Source organism: Atta colombica, unplaced genomic scaffold (assembly GCF_001594045.1).
Source record: "Atta colombica isolate Treedump-2 unplaced genomic scaffold, Acol1.0 scaffold52, whole genome shotgun sequence".
Taxonomy (NCBI): domain Eukaryota; kingdom Metazoa; phylum Arthropoda; class Insecta; order Hymenoptera; family Formicidae; genus Atta; species Atta colombica.
In genome coordinates, this window is record NW_017259542.1 from 350,802 (window position 1) to 370,551 (window position 19,750).

Sequence of the window (19,750 nt, forward strand, 5' to 3'; positions counted from 1 at the left end):
GTTTTAAACAAAGAAAAATAAGAGTGTAAAACAATATTATTCAAAATTATTATAATTTAATAATTATAAAAAGTTAAAGTCATCAGAACTCATGTGCTTCAATTATAGATTAATAATAGAATTAACCAGCGATTAAAATGACATTCAAGTGACATTAATAATTAAATCTAGTAGTAAAATATATTCTAGAATTAGATTTGAAAGTCATAACATTTTAAACATATAAGAAAAGTTGAATTGATAATATATATATAGATTTCAGGATAGAAAATGCGTTTCTGTTTATAATTTCCTATATGTTGATGATTTTTTCATATACATGAATTCATTTAAAATCAGCTTATCACGTAGAGGTTCTTTAAATTTATTCTTTTTAGTTTTTTCTTTTTTTTTGCACTAATATCTTTCTCTTTTTCTTTTCAATGAAAGAAAAAGAGAAACGATAAACTAAGCAAGAAATTCAATTAAAAGGAAGACCTTTTATCACTGCATTAGACTATACTAAAATTTTTTATTTCACTTTTATCAAACTTATTTTATATACAAGTTGTATACAAGTTTAGTTACAAAGAACAGATCTTAGATTTGAGATGATTTTACACACAGGATATTTCATAAATACATGTCAATACTTTAGAGGCAAATCTATACACTAAAATAAGTAAAAATGTCATATGAATATATATCTTAGTTTTCAAATTATGAATGATTAAAGAAAATATTCGAAGTATTCACTCGTGCATCAACACACGTTACTATACAGCTTAACACGTTTCAAATTATCTAATGTTTTTAGAAACAATATTCATTAAATCAGAATAGAATTTAAGGCAGTTAGTATTTTATGCTCATAAGTTATTGTTCTAAATACTGTTCTAAAAGCGACACAAATTTTCTAACAGATACCCTTAGCTATCAAGCAAAATTTGTGATTCATGCATGGTACTCCACTTCATTTCCATCTTGAAACGAGAACATTCCTAATGCTCGTAAACCGACGGATAAAGCGAAATGGATCCATTCTATAGCTGCCACAATCTTCTGATTAATCCATTAGATTTTCATTGGAGTCATTTAAAATCTATTGTGTATTTAACGCCAGTAAACGATGTGAATGATCTGCGAGAAAAGATAATGAATTTGAGACTATTCGGAGAATATCTACTATTTTTGAACGAGTGCGGAATTTAATGCTAGGGCTTGCAATAGCGTATATTGATGCACGAGACGAATACTTTGAGCATTTTCTTTAATCATCCATAATTTGAAATCTAAGATGTGTAGAACATATATTCATATGATGTTTTTTTACTTATTTTAGTGTAAAGATTTACTTCTTAAAATATCGGCATATATTTATAAAACTCTGTATAACACTCTGTATAATAAATTATGAATATTGTTTTATAATATTTATAATATTGATTATTCGTTACATGTGCTTTTAATTAACAAGCACAAAAATTAAAACAGTTATTGCTATGATATGTAAATAGATCATGAAACAGTTTGCTGTATATTACATATGTAATTTTATAGATTAAGTATAAGTAAAAAATGAGACTAGTATAAGTTATTAACAAGTTAATAACTTATACTAGTCTCATTTTTTATCGTAATATACTGATATAATAATATACTGATATATTTTATGAATCTCTAACATTTTTTTTGTACCCTATATATTGAGTAAAATTTACCTGAACTATTTTTGAAGTGTGCATCATTCCGATAAGGTGATGAAGAAGTGGGATTGAGATCAGTTAGGTAAAAAAGAAGTTTTAAACCGATGCATTTTAAAAAATTCTATCACAAAATAGACAGCCAAGTAAATTTTACTTAAATGTGGTAAATTTCGTTGACAAATATAATATGATAGTGTAGGTTAATTATAATATTTTTTGTGTTTTAATTTCATAAGATTTTAATTTCATAAAAATATTTTTTTTTTAATCAAACAGAGATGGGGAACCAAGATGAAGTTCGTACGCTTCTGCTATCGTTATTAATCTCCAGAAAAGATGCGACACCTGTAGTTGTTCTTGAAAGGGATTATTATAACATGGAGAAGAACCGTATACCTTATCGTGAATTTGGTTGTAACAATTTAGTACAATTTCTTCAAAGCATGCCGGAGCATTTCATTGTCGAAGAGGCTAACGGTGGTCACTATGTACGCGGGATAGCGGATAAAAGTAAGCATGTGAGTTCATTGGTGTCACGTCAGAGAAATTCCTCCAACAAGAACTTAAGAACCAGATATCCATCTCGTCAAGCTACTACATTTAATCGTCGCAACCAACATGCAAGGATTCCAATTAGAATCCCAAATAGCACGTTAATTGATCTTGTTGATCATATCAAAACCCATCCAAATGGTATGAGTTTGCAGAATGCTTTGCTATATGTACAAGCGAAAATACAGTATGTTCCTATCTCTTATCAAGATTTGCGAGCGCAATTGCGTGAAGTAACGCATCAGTTGTGCATAGATGGCAACATGATATATGCGATTCAGAATGGTTTACAAAATAACGTAGTCCAGCAGCCAAGTAATCAACAACCTTTAGTGGAAGAGTCTTCAATGCAGTTATGGATTAACGAATCTAAGTTACCGGGCGATTCAATCTCGCCTCCGACACAACAAACTGAATATCCTGCCGGAGAGGAGGACTTTGAATTAGATTATTTTAATGATGAAGATGAAGATTATTTTGTTTTACCCTGTAGTAAAAACAATATCGATAACTGCCAGAAATATCCAAAAACAAGTGAGATGCTTGCAACGAATCTTGCACAGCATGTGCAATCCGAACAAACTGACATGTTCAATTACAGCAAGAACCCAGATAATAATGAAATCTTTGAAAGCTTGATGATGAATAATAATTATATGGAAATGAGGGCTACCGAATATCCGCAAGACAAATCCGAGATAGTAAGCGACAGAATAAAGGCTCGATTGGAGAAATTATTGCAAAAATATCCGGATGGCATCTGGTGTGCTGAGCTGCCCGATTTATATCTTAAAGAGTATAAGGTTCATCTGAATTATAACAACCTGGGCTTCACAAGTGTGCGTGAATTTACGTCTTACTTACCGAAAATTTTCTACATGACACAAGTTAACAAAACTGATGACTTTAAGTTATATAGTGCAAATAAGAGGCCAGTAGTTCCAAAAGCGGAGTCTAATGAAACATCATATGACCATCAATACGATGAACACAGAACAGTGGAATACAATAATTCTGACAATGACCCAATCCCATCAGAAATTGTACGTAATAAATTATTAACTGATAACATGCTTGATTTTAGAATTAGCTCTAGGATTGCAAAGTATATTTTCTCGTGAGTCATTCCATACATTATTAAATGGCACATTTATTTTTAGTACCTTTAAACGATACACATAGATCATTTGTGTGCGACCTAATTTTGAGACTTTTAAAGTGCTCGAACAATTTTGTTAAAATTCACACATGTTTTTTTAAGGTCAAATTATTTTACTATGTAGATGTTGGAAAAAAAATTTGGAAAAATTATAAAAATTACTTTTTAGATCAGAAAAAGGAAATTATTAGAAAACACATGGACACAAATGACTGTACCATGTATGCCGTTTATTAAGGATTAATCATGATAATACTTTGACACAAAAGTATTTTTTTTCTCGGAAGTGCAACATTTCTTGAAAATTTTTCTGTATTGAACATTATGTCATTGATAAAATGTAGCATGTCAAAATTTTGGCGTCAAAATTTTTAAATTGATGTGAAATACGAAGAAAGTCATTTTCGATATTTTTTTTTTTAGCAAAAAATCTTGTTTTTAAATCAAATTTTCAATAAATAAGTTATAGGATGAATTAAAATTTATTTAAAAATAAATTCAAGAACTTCTAAATAAATTTTAGTTCATCATACAACTTATTTTTATCAAGTTATGACTGTTTGAATTTAGACTTTTGTATAATAATATAATTACACAGTCAAACAAAAAATCTTTTTCTTTTTTTCAAAGTACCTACTTCGTACTATTCGGTAATACAATACATACTCCGAAGATTTTTTTTGAGACAAACACGACGCCGTCAGAATTTGCACAGCACATCATGATTTTTAGTAAATTGAGGTAGTTTTTTACCCATTTTATCTTAATATACTATAGGTGCGTTTCGATTTGCATATGAAACGCATGAACTATATTACTGTTGCGCAGTGCTTTGAAATCGTTCCATTTTATTATTAATAAAATTAATGCGCATGAAGCGCTTTAATTATTCGGAACTATTTCTTGCATGGTCTGCTCATTAATTGCAAACTATAAAAATATTAAGAATAAAAATGTTGGTAAAACCAACAAACCAAAAGAGGAGATTTCCTCTTTACACAGTTAGTCTCAAATGATCTCCGCGAAGCGATTCCCACCCCATCTTCCTACTTGGGGGCGCATGACTTTCACTTCTTCCTGTCAAAGGAAAATACTGAAATATGTTCCTTATGTTTAAAAATTGTGTGCTATTCATAAAAATTGTTCTGTTCATAATCATAACTTTTTAATGAACGAGCGACGGAAAAGGTCAATGACCTTCTTGAGTCATTTGGGGCTGACTAAAGGGGAAATTTTATCAAAATGTTATATTTTAAATTGTATTATATTACTATACAATATTATTTTAGCATATACAATATTATTTTATTTCATTTTTAATTGTTAAAAGTACGTAACATAACAGTAAACTTTGAAGATTTTCAAATTTAAAACTCGGCAATTAATTAAGATGAAACAAACTAATTATAATATAAACAATTTTCAAGATTTCAAGTTATTTGTTTCTTTATAATATTCGGTTTTTTTCTTCTTTATTTAGAGCTATTAGAAGGATTTCCAATTCATTTAAGAGTCACAGCATATTACGAATATTTGTTCCGAATTACATATGAAATACATAGAACGCCTGCATGAATGCCTCAATTGCCTTAAAATATTGGGAGTACAAATAAGTTTCCGCTTTTTTAATAAAAAATTAAGCATTTATTGTGAAAGAATGGTACATAATGTTTTATTCAAAGTAATGGTCATCGCTAGCTACTTTTTTCCATCTTTCTGGTAGCATGTGGATACCGTGTCGAAAGAACGCTTCATCTTTTGAGGCTATCCAATCATCGATACAATTTTTGGTATCTTCATATGATGTGAAGTGCTGCTCAGACAGGCCATGCGTCATCAATTGGAATAAGTGGTAGTCGGAAGGAGCAATGTCTGGAGAATACGGCGGGTGGGGTAGAACTTCCCATTTGAGTGTTTCTAAGTAGGTTTTGACCAGCGTCGCAACATGTGATCGAGCATTATCATGCAGGAGACAATTTTATCATGCCTGGAGTAGTAGTGGGCGCTTTCTTTTTGAGTGCTCGGCTCAATCTCATCAATTGTGTTCGGTAGAGAGCCCCAGTAATGGTCTCGTTCGGTTTGAGCAACTCAATAGCATAATACACGACACCAAGCTGATCCCACCAAATACACAACATGAGTTTTTTTCTATGAATATTCGGCTTGGCTATCGATGTTGAAGCATAGCCAGGTGGTCCCCATGATTTCCTCTTCTTTGGGTTATCGTAGTGGATTCATTTTTCATCACTAGTGATTATACGATACAAAAAATCCTTTCGTTTATGCCTGCAAGCAGCATTTCACGTGTGAAAAATCAGCGTTCAACGTTTCTCGGTTTCAGTTCATATGGAACCTAATTCCCTTGCTTTTGAATCATTCTCAATGATTTCAAACGATATGAAATTGTTTGTTGAGTCACTCCTAATGTAAGTGCAAGTTCTTTTTGCGCTTGGCACGAATCTTCATCCAATAATGCTTCCAATTCCGCGTCTTCGTACACTTTCGGCCTTTCGCTACGTTCTTTGTTTTCGACGTCAAATTCACCGTTCTTAAACTTTTGAAATCATTCACAACAACTTCTCTCACTTAAGGCAGCATCACCATATGCTTCTACAAGCAATCTATGAGCCTCAGCTGCAGATTTCTTCAAATTAAAGAAGTAAATCAAAAGTTTCCGCAAATGATGCTTATTCGGCTCAAAACTCGACATTTTCGTACAAAAAAAATATATGATGCTGATACAAAATCGCTAATATTTCAAGGTTATGGTATTGCCGAATGTCCAATCTTATGATATGTCGTTTTACATCAAACAATTTTAATTATAATTTATTAGTGGCGCCGTCTTTTGCAAACGGCGGAAACTTATTTGTATTCTCAATAAAAGCAGTTAATGCATTGAAAAAAGTGTTAAGGGCTGTAGCAGAAAGGCTGATTTCTATTCTTAAGACAGTGTCTTATGACTTAAGTCTTGGTATGTCTTTAGAGTTAAATACATTAAATAGGGAACTCCCTCCTTGATATTGATATATATTGTTAAGGTCATGATCTTGAGTAACCTTCGATAAATTTTAGTCGTCGCTCGTTATTCATTAAAAAGTTATTGACAATCAAAGTTAGTAATTATTTTCCTGCTTTACATGAAGAGTTAGACAACTTTAGATAGAGAAATATGAGGACGAATTCAAGGAATACAACTTTTTATGCAAACGACTTTTACTTCCCACTTCTCCTCCCTGCTAAGGGACAAACAATTTTCACGAGAAGCGACTTTCACCCTACCTCCTTCCTGTTTAGGGACGCACGACTTCCATGCGAATCGACTCTCACCCCATTTCCCTCTCTGCTTAGGAGCGCACAACTTAGGCCGAAATCCATAATCTGTTCTTAATCTCAAGACAATCTCAAGCAGTGTCTTAAGATGCTAATACCATTTTCTAATCGATTCATGACATTTCAAACACCAACTTAAGATCATCTCGAATCTTGCAATGTCTATGGATTCCATTACACACGAATATACACACGAAACGACTTTTGAAGTCGTGATTCGGAGTAATCTCCAACAGGACTTCGAAAGTTTGCGCTTGGAAGTCATGTGTCCCTAAGCAGGGAAGGAGGTGGGGAGAGAATCACTTCGTGTGGAAGTCTTGCGCCCCTAAGGAGGGGAGAGAGGGAGGTGAAAGTTTTGCACAGAAAGTTGTAGTTCCTTGAATTCGTCCACCTCACTTCTCTCTCTGTCTAAAGTTGTTTAACTCTTCATGTAAAGCAGAGAAATAATTACTAACTTTGATTGTTAATAACTTTTTAATGAATAATGAGCCACGACTAAAATTTATCGGAGATTGGGGTGAAAGTCGCTTCGCGTGGAAAGTTGTAAAATATATTTCAAAGAGAAAATTTATGTAGTAAAAAAGAGATATCATTTTTCAAACTTCTTTTGTTAATAACTTTTTAATTATGAAGGATGACTAAAACAGGGTCATGATCTTGACAATATATGAGACAAGATCAAGGTCATAGAAGGGGAAGTCCCCTATATAATTACTCACAAATATAATAGTATAATTACTCACAAATTATAAGACACTGTCTTAACACGCATTCTACAATAAGCCATTAATCATAAATCAGAAATTAGAAGCTGGAAATTGACCAATCACAGTCGTCAATTTCCAACTTTTGATTTATGACTAATAACTTATTATTGTAGAAGGCCCATAAGTCACCTTTCTGCTAAAGCCTTAAGAATTTAGTATGGATAGTACAAATACTAGGAAATTCTCAGCGCTACCTAAGCGCTTCCATGCGCATATTGATTAAATCGAAACGACTTTCTACAATCTACGCACTATGTGCATAACTCGAAACGCATCCTATAATTCCTGAAAGACTGCAAATTCTGACAACAGCATCGTGTTGAACGCGAAAAAATATTTAGAATATGTCCTACAGAATATGTCTCAGAAGAAAAAAAATGTGATTTTTTTGTTGAATTGTTTTAGATGCTGTAGATTTTATTTAAAAACAAGCTTTTATTTTAAAAAATATTTTATCATAAAAAATATTGAAACTGGTTAAAGTTTATTTAAAATGTTACGCTAATTCTTACCAATGATAGAAATTAAGATCTATAAATGATATAAGCTAAACATTAATTCTTTTGTGTTCAATTTTTATTTCAAACAGAAAGTGTATTATTATATATTTAAGTACAAAAATAAATTCACGAATAACGTAATTTTTTTAATATATAAAAATGTGTGTATCTATAATATTTTTTCTTTATATCTTCTATATATTGGGTTAATTTAATTAAATGTAATTCTTGTATAAAATATGTTTATTATAATGATATTGATACTTTTATTATAATGGATGTCAGAAGAACGTTTATTATTTGTGATATATGATAATTCACTGACTCTGATGATCTATATAATTTTACAGTCATCTTCCATTACCAAGAAGTTTGCTCCCGAGGGTGTAATGAATTATGGCGATGATGTAGATAAAATACTAGTAACTGATTTAAAACGCACCAAAAAGTTCTTAGAGACATATGTTGTAGAAGTGTTTCATCCAAATTTTTTCTGGATACATCTCCGAGAAAACAAAAAACGATTTAATAAAATGATGGATGAACTACAGTAAGTAGTTGACCAATCTTAATACAGTTTTTTGTCAATGCTTGTATTAAAATTTGAATCAAAAATGTCTTGTTTTCAGAAATTTCTATATACTTAACAAAGATAAATATATCATTGCAAAAGTCGCCTTGAAAAAGGACTTGAATTGTGCATGCGTTTTTGATGGTAACTGGCATCGAGGAATCATTAAGAGTGTAAAACCAGATTTCAGAGTAACGGTTAGTACAATGAGTTTTTGACAATTATTTTCATTAATGTTCAGAAATTATGTTTTAATATATAATAATTTTATCTTCCAAAATAGGTATTTTTTTATGATTTCGGCACTGTGAAGGCATATGCACCTGAAGATATATATTATTTACATTTAAAGTTTTCCGGTTTGCCCGCCCAAGCAATACCTTGCGGTTTATATAATGTTAAACCAAATGTTGGTGATCGCTGGAAGAGGAGCGTATATGAACAATTCTATGATAAAGTCAATGAGACCCTTCTAGCTGCAACTATAATTACTATCGATCCTCCGGTGAGATTATTTTTTTATTTCTAAAATTTAAAATGTTTTAATTCTTAATTCTAAATTATATATATTTTATAATTCTGTCTTTATGTTTTTATTATTTTGTATTATTTTTATTATCTTTATAATTATTTTGTTTATATCAATTTTTTTTATTTTAATTTTTAATATTAAAAAATAAATTACATCTTATTTTTTAATTTCTAAAACATTAAATTATGTATAATAACTTATTACAAATTTATTATTAAATTAATTCTCTGATTATTTTCATAGAACAATTCCATGTTGATCGTTTTGACCGATACAAGCGAAGAAGAGGATGTGTGTATAAACAATTGGTTAGTGAAAGAGAAACTAGCGCAATTTGGTAAAACGGTGCGTATAAATGATATAAAAAATTTTATGATGTTTGATTTCAACTCTGCTCCGTCTATGAGGACATTCTTTACAAGACGCAAAGCCAGTGTAAATAAACCGCGACACTGTAGAAATCAATCGATATTGCATGATGAAAGAATGCATGTATTATCCAATGTAAAAAGCGAAGATATTGAAAGGAAAACTATCAAGTTCTCTCATAACCTTCCGGACTGTAAAAAAAAGGTTCTACAGTTATTCAATAAATCTCCGGATGCTAAGTCTTTGCATATTAAATCTCCATCCGTTAAATCTACGCCTACTAAATTTCTGGATGCTAAGTCTCCAAATACGTCGTTGGGTGCTAACTCTTCAGATACTAAGTCACTGGATGCTAAATTGCAGTCGAATAATTCATCATATTCGCAAAATGGGAGATCGAAGACGCCTAAAGAATTTAAAGAAGTTATTTCAGTGTTTAAAAAATTAGAAAAATCAAAATTTAATGGAATATCCAGTTCAAATTTAAACACTTTCGAGGCAAATATGGATAACGAAAATAATGTAAAACAAATCGATTCAAGCAAGAATAAAGAATCGCGGTATAGCATTGAAGATTGTTTAATGAACTTCAGTTTACGAAATTCCGACGATGAAAATGATCAGAATGATTTTGGGACATTTAGGAGTTTATATGGTGGACATGGCTTAATGGAACCTATCGATTGGTCAGTAATAAGGGAGGAGAATAATCTTGCTCATAGAACTATTACACCAATGACAGAGTACAAGAGTGATGTAGAAGATAAATCAGGATCGCATAATCAGAGAAATGAATTACAAAGAAATGAATTACAGAGAAATGAATTATCTGGAAAACAGTATTTTTTAGACTTGACTTCCTTGGAAAAGGAAAATTTTTTACCTGAAGATAACATTGATTACGATGTTGCGTCTGATTTTTTAGACAGACTGAAAAATAATGTAGTATCTAACCATCATACTGTTACAGTAATGTTTACACCAAACGTAAAACTTAAGACATTGCACAATAGTCAATCTGAAGATACGAATTCCAGCATAAATATTATTGAGCTCAATGACATGGCTTCTTCAAAAGAAATAGATCAGAAGATAGACAGAAATGGCAAAGTATGCAATGGTAAAGTAAGAGCTGATCAGAAAATAAGGGATAGAGATTCCAATATAGTTTCAGAGTCAGTTTCTTTACATACATCTAATAATAAAGATAATATAAATAAAGAAATATCTGAATGCAGCTCAAATAATCCCGTTCAGTCCAATATAAGTAATAAAGCGTATTCTCTTAAGACGTTACTGGAGAAACTAAAGCATAAGAAGCAAATGGATTCGATAAACTCCATTAACACAAGCGAATCTTCCAGCAGCGAACAAATTCCATTGTCATCTTATAGTTGCAATACATTCGATGATACTATTATCTCATCGCACGACGAACAAGTTGAGGCATCTAATGTGATGGACCCGAATACTTACACGATAATTAAAGAGTCCACATCTGAGAAGTTATCTAAGAAGTTGAAGTTGACAGTTGAATCACAAAGTGATTCCGAAGAAACAAGAGATCTTTCGTCCTTGGAAACAGATTCTATTGCTTCTTCTAATGTTGATGATACAAAGCAGCGATTGAATCAGTCTATGGAAAACGATTCTGTTATTTCTTCTAATGCTGAAAACACAAAACAACATCAGTTAAATCAGTCCTCTGATTTTATCACTCCATTCTGTAACATTAATGGTTCAAACCATCAATTGACTACAATAGATCAAACGTCAATGGACGTTTCGAAACTAATGCAACAGATGTTAAAAATTACACAAAATATAGATAATAATTCTGAATTGGATTCTGACGATCTAAGCCAAGAAAGCCTCAAAGATGACAAAAATGATAAAAATAAGGGCGATATATCGGATTATATATCTGAAATGAACGAATTAATGAATAATGATGCGAATATGATCGAAAAAGCATTTACTCTGCCGGACTGCGATGAAGCATTTGATGACAGTGAATGGGATGCAGGTGCAGATCCTAACTTTCTTTTTTATCTTGCAAAAGTGTTTAAACGAGCAATGTAAATTACCGACATTCCAAATGATAAAATTTTAAATTTTGTTATAAAAGAAAATTTTGCATAAAAATGAACAACTTTATTTGTTAAAAAAATGCGTTTGTATGATTTTGTATCATATATAATTATAATCACATAATATTTAAGTTAAAATATACTATATGCTCGCGTTATATAGCTACTTAAATATCATAATTATTAATATGCTATAAAATATAATTATTGTAATTAATGATGATTATAATTAATATTATTATACAATAGATTATTTATATTGTTGTAATATTAAATTATATTATTTATAATATAATTCTAATACATAATTTTTAATATATTATTATTAATAATTATATAATTGATGAAATTGAACTATAAATAATATAAATGTTTACTGTAATCATTTTGCGAATTATGTAACATATATATTAGGATATTAATTTATGATTATGATCTGGGAAAAATTAGAACCTTATGTGATGTCATGTGTATTTGTGATTGTGGTTGTTACTTAATACCACATTGTAATAAAGAAATTTGAATGTGCAAAAGTATGTGCAGTTATTATAGATGTATTATATATGTTATTATATATGTATTGTAACGATCTCATAAAGTGATAATTTTTCCCGAATTCTAGGTTGGCTAATCCAATCGGTTGTTATTTCGAGCTTATTTAAAAATTTATCGATATTCGAGCACTTGTGAAAATCTAAAATTCAATCATTTGTTTTCTAAAATTTTAAATTTGATTGTTTATTTTCTAAAATTGAAAATTTTATCATGATTTCATCAAATGTATCACTTTATCTGATCTTTTCCCTTTTACTTTCGTCACTTAGGGTGATGCCGTTGACATGGCGAGCTTAATGAAGTATGTGGTAAACAATGTGAACCAAAAACCGTCGTATTGCTTTGCGGAGGAGAGTCTGATGCCCGAGAACTGCTACAAAACTACATCGACAGAGGAAAAATACGAAGTACCTTTAGTCTCATCCGGACTGACGCTTCCACATTATGATAATCAATATCAACAACAGCCAGTAAGACCACCGCCAGGTTTTCAGTCTCTCGATGAACAACACATTCCGTCTAATACTTCGACAAGGAGTTTTCAAAACAGTTATTCCTTTGCAAACCTATCAAACGCATCGAACACGAAGGCGTCAGTCTTTAGTGATGCGCAGGCGACAACGAATCCGTTCCTAACTGATGAACAATTCATTCCTAATGATGTCGTCGGACAGTTATACATAACAATGTGGAATGAAAATAAAAAATTACATACTGGGGTGAATGAAATTCTTTGTGATATGCTAAAATGTTTATCACTTTCATTGAAGGATCAGATTCAGTTAAATAAGATTTTGAAAATTGTTAAGAAGATTTTATTGGAACAAAAAGATGATCGTTCCACTGTCGTGAAAACTCCGACAGCATCTAGTCTTACAAGCAGAACGACATTGAACGATGTTGATTTGGCACAGAAAGTGTCGTACAATTTAAACAATGAAACTGCTGCGAATCAAGAATCTAATGTAAATATTTCCTCGATGTCTAATCCGTTTGGCATAAACGTCGATGATAGATTACAGAATAACATTACATTTCCTTACGGTTCAGACAGTTTCTCTTTTAAAATTGGCAACTGGAACCAATCTGACGAACTCAATTCACGTATGCAAATACCTCCTTCAACAGCAAATCCTACACCTTCAATGTTCATTAATCATATACTACCAATCAGTACTTTCCTTCCAAAAGCCAATCAGAATAACGAAAACGTTCCCTTGCCGGTATCTCCTGCGGCGCCAACAAATACTAATTTCTTCAATAATTTCTCAGAAGTAAATAATATGAACACCCAGTTTCCCGCTATGTTCAAAGATACAAATCCTTTCAAATTTTCCATGACTGATGTTCCCGGAACGCAAGTACCAGAAATTCAAACTGAGCGAACGATTAATAACTATGATACAGATATCTCGTATTTGTCGACTATTAAAAATCTACAAAGCAATGCTTTAAAAACAGAAACTGCAAATATTCATGCGAAGAGCAATGGTTTTACGTCTGTTAGCAACCTGGGACATGTCAATGAAAGTTACACTTCGAAAATCGTTTATGAATCCGATCCTGTAATATATAATACACAGAAGAAGCAAACAGACATAAATGTAAATACAAATGTAAGACAGAATGCATGTAGTAGCAATTTTGATAATGTCCAAAACGCTCAATCTCTTAAATTAGAACAAAGTAATAAAAAACTTGCACCTCAGGTTTCGCAATCTACAAAGAATATTGCTTCTTTGCACACACAGCACACTGTAAATAACAATATAATAAATAACAATGTAAGAGATAATTCGCACAGTGACGAGAACTATGTTACTCGACTATCAATGTATTTCATGCACGGTTCACATGGTTCGACAAATGGCGAAGCGATTTACTGCCACCAAAATAGAAACGCAGACAATTTGCAAACTGTATCGCAGTCTTGGAATCAATTCGAGATTCCAAGTTGGACTAATTCGAAGTTTCAAAGCAGCATTCCTTTATTGAATCACAGTGAGAATACACCGATTATTTTAGCTAACCAAGATTGGAACTGTGATAATGATAGAAAATCAGTACCTCGAAAGAATGAAGTAACCAATTCGAGTAATATTTCTAAAGTTAATGACGATTATGATAAAGAAGGATCAATGGATATTTATGCGAATTCTTGGTATAACAATGAGAAGGGATCTGTACAAAACAGGAATATGGCTTTTAACTCTTTTCTATTTCAAAAAATTGGTATGATTTTATTAAATATTTAGCTGATTGAACTATTTATCTTTCGATATTGTATATGAGAAATTAACCATTAACATTTTTTTTTGTAGATTCAGTTGAAGGCATAACATTTATATTTCATTTCGAACAGGACGGTTGGATATTGACAAATGAATTTGTAAAAGTCTTTACGAATTTCAAATTGTTCTCTCATTTATTGACCAAGATAGAGATGTTGAATATAAAAGTTACTTTTAAAGAAATCCTAAGATCTCAGTATCCATCGCAATTTTTACAATTAGACAGGTAAATTTGAATATTTTAATACTTATAATTACCATCTTTAATCTTATAAATTATTAAAATATGAGTTCTCGATATGGGTTGTATTTGTCATACTCCTTTACGCCATCATCTCACTTTTAACATAATTTCTTATTTCTAAAACCGAAGCATGCATGAGATGAGGATCGGTATCAAAGTTGAATTCCGCCGATTATGAATTGAGAGATTTCTCATAAAAAATTTCTCAAAAGGCATTTATAATTCTCACGATTTCCCACGTAATATTTACAAAATATTTACAATAAAATATTCCCATTTTGTTAGTATATATTTAAAAAAATATAATACATATATATAATTATATATAGATTGAGAAAAAAGATCGGTACCCTTGAATAACTCGGAAAACATAAATTTTATAAAAAAATGATTCAGACAAAAGGGCTTAAAAAGATCTATTTACTGATCTTATCAATTTGACCTGGGTGGCATCAAGGTTAAATCAAGATTAATCGATTTTTTTTAATGGATGAAACATCCTATTTTTGATGAATCTAATAGCTGATGTCAAGAGCTTTTCAAAACAGTATAATAAAATTATTTTGTATTAAGTACTTTTCGAGTTATAAGGCTTGAAAATTACATTACCGCCGGCATTAGCATTATGCAAAGTGTCCGACCAACGGCTAAAATGTGAATGTTGTTTAGAATCATATTCTGGATAACATTTGTCAAGATCAAGTCCAAGGAAAAGATTATACTTCTTATTTTTATGTAAAAATGAATTTTTAGTGTAAAAGTAAAAATAAGAGAAATAATCTCCAATGACCTTGATCTTGACAAATGTTATCTAGAACATGATTCCGAATAACATTCAAAAGATTTTAGCCGTTGATCGAATACCTTGCGTAGTGTCGGCGGTATTTTCAAGCTTTATAAACTCGAAAAGTATTTAATGAAAAAGAATTTATTACAGTGTTTTGAAATGCTCTCTTGACATCACCTATTAAATTCTGGCAAAAATAGTGTTCCATCCATTAAAAAAAATTGATGTAATCTTGATTTGACATTTAGCGATGATATCCAAAATTGGTAAATAGATTTGACATTTAGCGATGATACCCAAAATTGGTAAATAGATTTAATCCCTATAATTTTTGTTTGAAACATTTTTCTATAAAACTTATATTTTCTGAATTATTCAGGGACACTGACATTTTTTCCCCTATGTATATAATTTATACATCTTCATTGTATTTTGTTATATTACGATTTCACACACACACCACACACACACGCACGCACGCACACACACACGCACACGCGCGCGCGCGCACGCACGCACGCACGCGCACACACACACACACGCACGCACGCACGCACGCACACACACACACACACACACACACACACACACACACACACACACACCTTTAGACAACGCTTTGTAGAAATATACTTTTATCATTTTAGATATCCTCTAAATGTTCCGCGTGATTCTGAGAAACACATTCTCTCTATTCATTTGATCTCGTTGCAAACCGCATTGGCATTATTGCACAAATTGAAGATAGTTTCGCGAGATCAAATAGACAATGCTTTTAAAAAGAATGAGTTTTTGGATGATTCTGTTCTACGTATTTTATGGGTGAATATCTCCAAAATGAATGTAATATCTTGAATTATCTAAACTTTAATGAATTAAAAATAACAAAATCTGAATACATATAAACGATTTATATATTAACCTTCGATGATCACACTTTGTGAAAATTACGTACTGACACGGGGTCAACATGACTCCAGTACATTTGACTGCCACAGCTTTATTTTTATAGATATAAGATTAAAAAAAATTAGGGACATTCTTTGAACTTTAAAATATATATTCGCATTGGTTTTTTGCTGAATTAATAATTTTAAAATAGTCAAAAAATTCATAACTGAAAGTCTATCATGTATAATGGAATACAGTTTCTGATAGGTTGAAATTATTATTCTCTGTTCGTTCCTTTTATTGTGCGGAGTTCCTAACGCGTTTTACACCATGTCAACCGCATGATAATGTAGTTAGAGATTCAAACTACTGATAAATGGAGCGTCAAGCGTTATTTCGAAATTTAAGTTGATGAAAATTTAGTCCAAACTTTTAGTTGGGTCATAGTGACCTCCAATGATCAATTAGGGTTAATATAAACGATTTATATGTAATATGTAATATATTCTTCTAAATAAGAAATAATCCGAAAGATTTCATTATTGAATAGTACAAATCTTTATAAAAATGAAATTTTCAATTAATTTAATGTTTTTTTGTTTTAGATTTTGATTCTCACTTACCGCGATCTGAAACAACGAATTGAAGTATATTCGAACGAATTAAATTATATGTAAATGTTGTGATATATAAAAAAAATATATATGTATATATAAACACTTGTTATTTTGCTCTAAGAGTGAATGAATCTCGTGATTTCATAACTTGTTATGAATATTTAATGCAATTATTGCTATTCATCCAAATAATGCTACTAAGATTCTTTTTGATAAGAAATTACTATTGTAAGTAACTATAATATGTAATAATGTACAAGTATATAAGTTAGTAGTTAGTTTATTTTCATTTTTTTTTGATACTTTTACGAATAAATGATATTTATGTTTATTTAAGATTATTACACGTATAAAAATTTTAGTCAATCAAATCATAAAGTCTCAAACAATTTTACCAGTCACAATCAAATTGCGATCTCATCTCTCTGTTTTCAAATGCTTGACTATGATTGACCGATTTGCTTACAGCCTTACGATTACGATCAAAATTTTTGTATGTGTAATGACTTTATTCTGAGTTCTCTGTACTTTAAATTGTAATAATGCTAATAGTGTCATGATAGTGTATAAAAAAGTATACTAAATGTACCAGCGGAGCAAAAATGATTTAGATGTCGTGAGTAGAATTGCGAATTTTTTTTTTGCGTTATACATTCTTTTTAGTAATTGGTTAATCATTGAATTATATGAAAACTCAGTCTGCAAAGACAGTTTAATCTCACCTGACTAGAACAGACATTCTTGCTCTCAGTTGTACCTTCAGTTGATTGTATTTTTATTTGTTCTATTATTATTTTTGATAGTTCAGCGTACATAATGCTTTAATTAAATAAATTACCATTGTTGCCATCTAATTAAGTATAGTCTAAGTAATTCAGAAGTATTTTTGTAATAAGTAATAATTTACACATTTTTGTAATTTTTACATAATGACGTAAGATATATAAATAAGCATAAAATTGCTAGAATATATTTTATGTTAAAACATATATTAAAATATATTTTGTAAAAAAAGATCTGTGATTATTATCACCTATAACAAATATTCCGAGAAGATATTTCCTGAGAAGGTTTTTATTAAATGTTCTTTTTCTTTAAATGAAAGAAATATTAAAATTTATTAAAATTTACATCATTATATTCTATTTTCTTATAATTTAATCCTAAAACGCTACTGAATAATACAGTATTGTTATCAAAATTTTACGAAAATTTTACATACAAAGAAATAGGTCACTCTTAATTCATGTAATATGTACAAATATGTATAAATTTCTCATGCATTTCATATTTTTAATGATAAAATATTAATTTAGACTTATAAACATAAAGAATTAATCTAATTATTAATTTAAAAAGGAAAAAGAAATAAGTACACTATATCATATAGTCTTAAAATGGAGATCTTAAAATGTGATTCTATTTTGGTTGTGTTTCAAAATTTATTTAGTATTAAAAATCTATTCAGTTCATATTACATGCACTATACATTTTTAGTACTGCCAGTAAATTTTGGAAAACAGAGCTTGCGCGCGCGTTTGTGTGTGTGTGTGTGTGTGTGTGTGTGTGTATTTTTTTACATAATACTTAAATAAATATATAACACAAACCTGCTTAAAATAACTTGTATTACTTCCTGTAATACTAAAATAAGAGTCCAAATTGGAGTTGTTATTTTCAAAGATTCGGATGCTTAGGAAGAATTCAAATCTTCGAAAGTTAAAGTTTAAAGTGCCTTGGAAACTTACTTCTAAGCTTCGAAAAATATACTTGTGCGAATAGAAAAAAATATATTTATAATATATAGATATTTGTAGATATATTTGTATATATTAAAATGAAAACATGAATATATTTGTTACTATTAATCCGTAACTCACACTTTTGGGTCATTCGTCCTGCGCATTTCTTTTCTTTGAAATACTATGAGCATCTGATCAAATATTGGGCTCTTTTTTATTTCTAAAAAAAGTTTGGCATCTACAAGTTTTGTGTGTTGCTGGCTCAATTTGTGCGTATTCTTTAACTGGCATAATTCACCTCTGGCGAAGTTTCCCTTTAGATTACAAATAATCCAACATATGTACAGAATGTACATTTTTTGTAATTAAAAAATTTTTATTTTTTTCTTTATTTTTAATCAATTCTAAGTTGTTTTGCAGGAATATTTCGCAAATTATTAAAAAAGAAATTTTTTTAGAACATATTAGCTCTTAATAAATACAATTTTTGGTTCTCTTGTGCACTTGATAAATGTTGTCAGTAATATATTACGTTGTCTGTAATGTTATAAAGAATATTTCCCTAATAAATTATAAGTTTTTTTTTAATATAATAGCAATAATAAAATGCATTGTTTAAAATGTAAATATAATATATCTTCAATGATCATTCACGCATATTAAGAAAATATTATTTTCAGATTACTCAATAATTAAACTTTTTGGACAGCTGATCAATTTTTTTTGAAATATTAATTTTAAGATATTGAACTATATTTTTCTTTTAAATATGTTTGTATTTTGTATGTTTGTATTTAAATATGTTTGTATTTTTATATGAAACAGTGCATTTTTCTCATTTTGTTAACTATATTTAGTTATAATAATTTATCTGCAAAATTTGTTATGAATATAATTGTACAAATACTTTCTAAGATATCAAAAATATATGTAAAAATCATTTAATAATTTATGTATACTAATTTATATATTTATATATACTTGTGATGAAAAAGTGATGAAAATTAATCCAGGACACAAATGACCGAACGTATATAGTAGAAGAGAGTGGGGACCTTTGGGCAC

At 30.1% G+C, this 19,750-nt stretch overlaps 1 protein-coding gene across 2 annotated transcripts in view; it reads left to right on the forward strand.

Annotated features, from left to right (window-relative positions):
- The window catches only part of LOC108691835, an 18,142-nt gene extending 1,139 nt beyond the window's left edge, over positions 1 to 17,003 (forward strand). Inside the window, exons 2-10 of one of the 2 annotated variants that reach the window (XM_018199766.1) lie at positions 1,962 to 3,280; positions 8,347 to 8,546; positions 8,626 to 8,764; positions 8,851 to 9,072; positions 9,343 to 9,444; positions 12,383 to 14,345; positions 14,435 to 14,630; positions 16,083 to 16,257; positions 16,932 to 17,003. In XM_018199766.1, the coding sequence (XP_018055255.1) occupies positions 1,964 to 3,280; positions 8,347 to 8,546; positions 8,626 to 8,764; positions 8,851 to 9,072; positions 9,343 to 9,444; positions 12,383 to 14,345; positions 14,435 to 14,630; positions 16,083 to 16,257; positions 16,932 to 17,003 (4,386 nt within the window). In that variant the 5' untranslated portion in view covers positions 1,962 to 1,963. Of the gene's footprint in view, positions 1 to 1,961; positions 3,281 to 8,346; positions 8,547 to 8,625; positions 8,765 to 8,850; positions 9,073 to 9,342; positions 11,495 to 12,382; positions 14,346 to 14,434; positions 14,631 to 16,082; positions 16,258 to 16,931 lie in introns of those variants that run through there. The other variant, XM_018199765.1, reaches the window with a different exon arrangement.
- The last annotated feature ends 2,747 nt before the right edge of the window (positions 17,004 to 19,750 follow it).